General features: G+C 61.8%; 1 protein-coding gene across 10 annotated transcripts in view; it reads left to right on the top strand.

The window, feature by feature from the left end:
- Positions 1–1,680, top strand: part of APBB1 (amyloid beta precursor protein binding family B member 1) — a 24,370-nt gene that overhangs the window by 15,758 nt on the left and 6,932 nt on the right. For 8 of the 10 annotated variants that reach the window (XM_007459805.1, XM_007459809.1, XM_007459813.1 and 5 more), the window contains 4 exons: positions 388–537; positions 916–1,043; positions 1,142–1,147; positions 1,446–1,560. In XM_007459805.1, coding sequence (XP_007459867.1) covers positions 388–537; positions 916–1,043; positions 1,142–1,147; positions 1,446–1,560 — 399 coding nt within the window. The remainder of the gene's footprint in view (positions 1–387; positions 538–915; positions 1,044–1,141; positions 1,148–1,445; positions 1,561–1,680) is intronic. The other 2 variants (XM_007459806.1, XM_007459807.1) reach the window with 1 other exon arrangement.

Genomic DNA, 1,680 nt, shown 5'->3' with positions numbered 1-1,680 from the left:
GAATGCCCCGTGGGTCATGTTCTGTGGGCCTCTCTGGGCTCAGTACAGCTTGCCAGGTCCTGAGCTCTTGAAGTCTCAGCACAGACCCCTGTGTCTGAGCGGGAGGCACTTCAGTTTTTAACTCAACCAGTCCCGTGGCCTGGCAGGGGCCCGTTCCAGGCTTGGCTCAGATGCTTCCTTGACTGGCAGGGGTCTCCTCTGAGACCAACACCCCTCCTGCAACTATGTCCTGTGTGTAGAGCCTCTTAGTCTTATACCCTCCCACCCGCCGTGTTCTGAGTCAGGAACTCCTCTGGTCTCAGCAAACCTCCTTGCGTCCTGGGCTGGGGGCTCTTCCCATTTTAGCTCAGAGCCTCTATCTCCCACCCCCTGTTTTGTGTCTGGCAGTGTTTCGCCGTGCGCTCCCTTGGCTGGGTGGAGATGACGGAGGAGGAGCTGGCCCCTGGCCGCAGCAGTGTGGCAGTCAACAATTGCATCCGTCAGCTCTCCTACCACAAAAACAATCTGCACGACCCCATGTCTGGGGGCTGGGGGGAGGTGAGGGCCTGAGCTGGCAGGGTGGCCGGGCAACGGAGAAGTGAAGGGAACTGTGAGAGCTGGGAGAGCCCAGCTGCCGCCCCAAGGGCTGGGGAGGGAGGTGCACACCCACCAGGTGACAGCCTGTGAGATGGACTTGTGACTCCACGTTGGGACCTCAGGAGGGAGACGGTTGTTTAACGGCGATGGGGATGATAAAAGGAGTCTCTTAGAGATGACAGGTGGGACCTTTACTAGAGGGAGGCTGCAGGGTGGCTGGTCCGATACCAAAGCGAGGGCCCTCGAGCTGTGGCTCACCCTCCCTCAAGCTGGAAGTGGCAAAGCTCAGCCACCTTCCCAGCTGGGGCACCGCTGAGCGTCTGCTTCCTGGGCCTGCAGGGAAAGGATCTGCTGCTACAGCTGGAGGATGAGACGCTAAAGCTGGTGGAGCCGCACAGTCAGGCCCTGCTGCACGCCCAGCCCATCGTCAGCATTCGCGTGTGGGGCGTCGGGCGGGACAGCGGAAGGTGGGAGCAGGGCCAGGGGTCCTGGGGGGGCGGGGCAGTCAGAGTGGGGCCCTCCTCCCTAACTCTGCTCTTTGCTTCTGTTGTGCTGCCGGACCCAGAGAGAGGTACTATGCCTAATTTGCCTTGACCGTTCCTCTTCCCACACCTGGACCAGATGCCATGAAGCACCCAAGTGCCCCTATTCTGCCCTGCCCCTTCCTGCCCGCTGTGCTCGCCCGTTCTCCTCGACCTCGGCATGCTTGCCTGTCTATCCTCCGGCCAGGAGGCAGCGCCCGTAGCACCCCATCCCGAGGGCAGAAGCCCTGGAGGAGCTGCGATGGATGGGGAGGGCGTGGGTGGGGTGGAATGAGGCTCGGCACTGGAGGGCACTGGGAGACGCTGAGGTGCCCCTCCCCCCAACAGGGACTTTGCCTACGTGGCTCGCGATAAGCTGACCCAGATGCTCAAGTGCCACGTGTTTCGCTGTGAGGCACCTGCCAAGAACATCGCCACCAGCCTGCATGAGATCTGCTCTAAGGCACGGCCCCCTTCGCACCCTGGACTAGCTGCCACCTTTGCTCTACAAGGATGTGGGTGGGATCACTGAGTCGGGGTGGGGGGCTCCAGGGCTGTGAAGCCTAACACACCCTCCCTCTCT

The sequence above is a fragment of the Lipotes vexillifer genome, unplaced genomic scaffold (genome assembly GCF_000442215.2).
Source record: "Lipotes vexillifer unplaced genomic scaffold, Lipotes_vexillifer_v1.1 scaffold61, whole genome shotgun sequence".
Classification (NCBI taxonomy): domain Eukaryota; kingdom Metazoa; phylum Chordata; class Mammalia; order Artiodactyla; family Lipotidae; genus Lipotes; species Lipotes vexillifer.
This window is presented reverse-complemented; position numbering and strand designations above follow the sequence as displayed.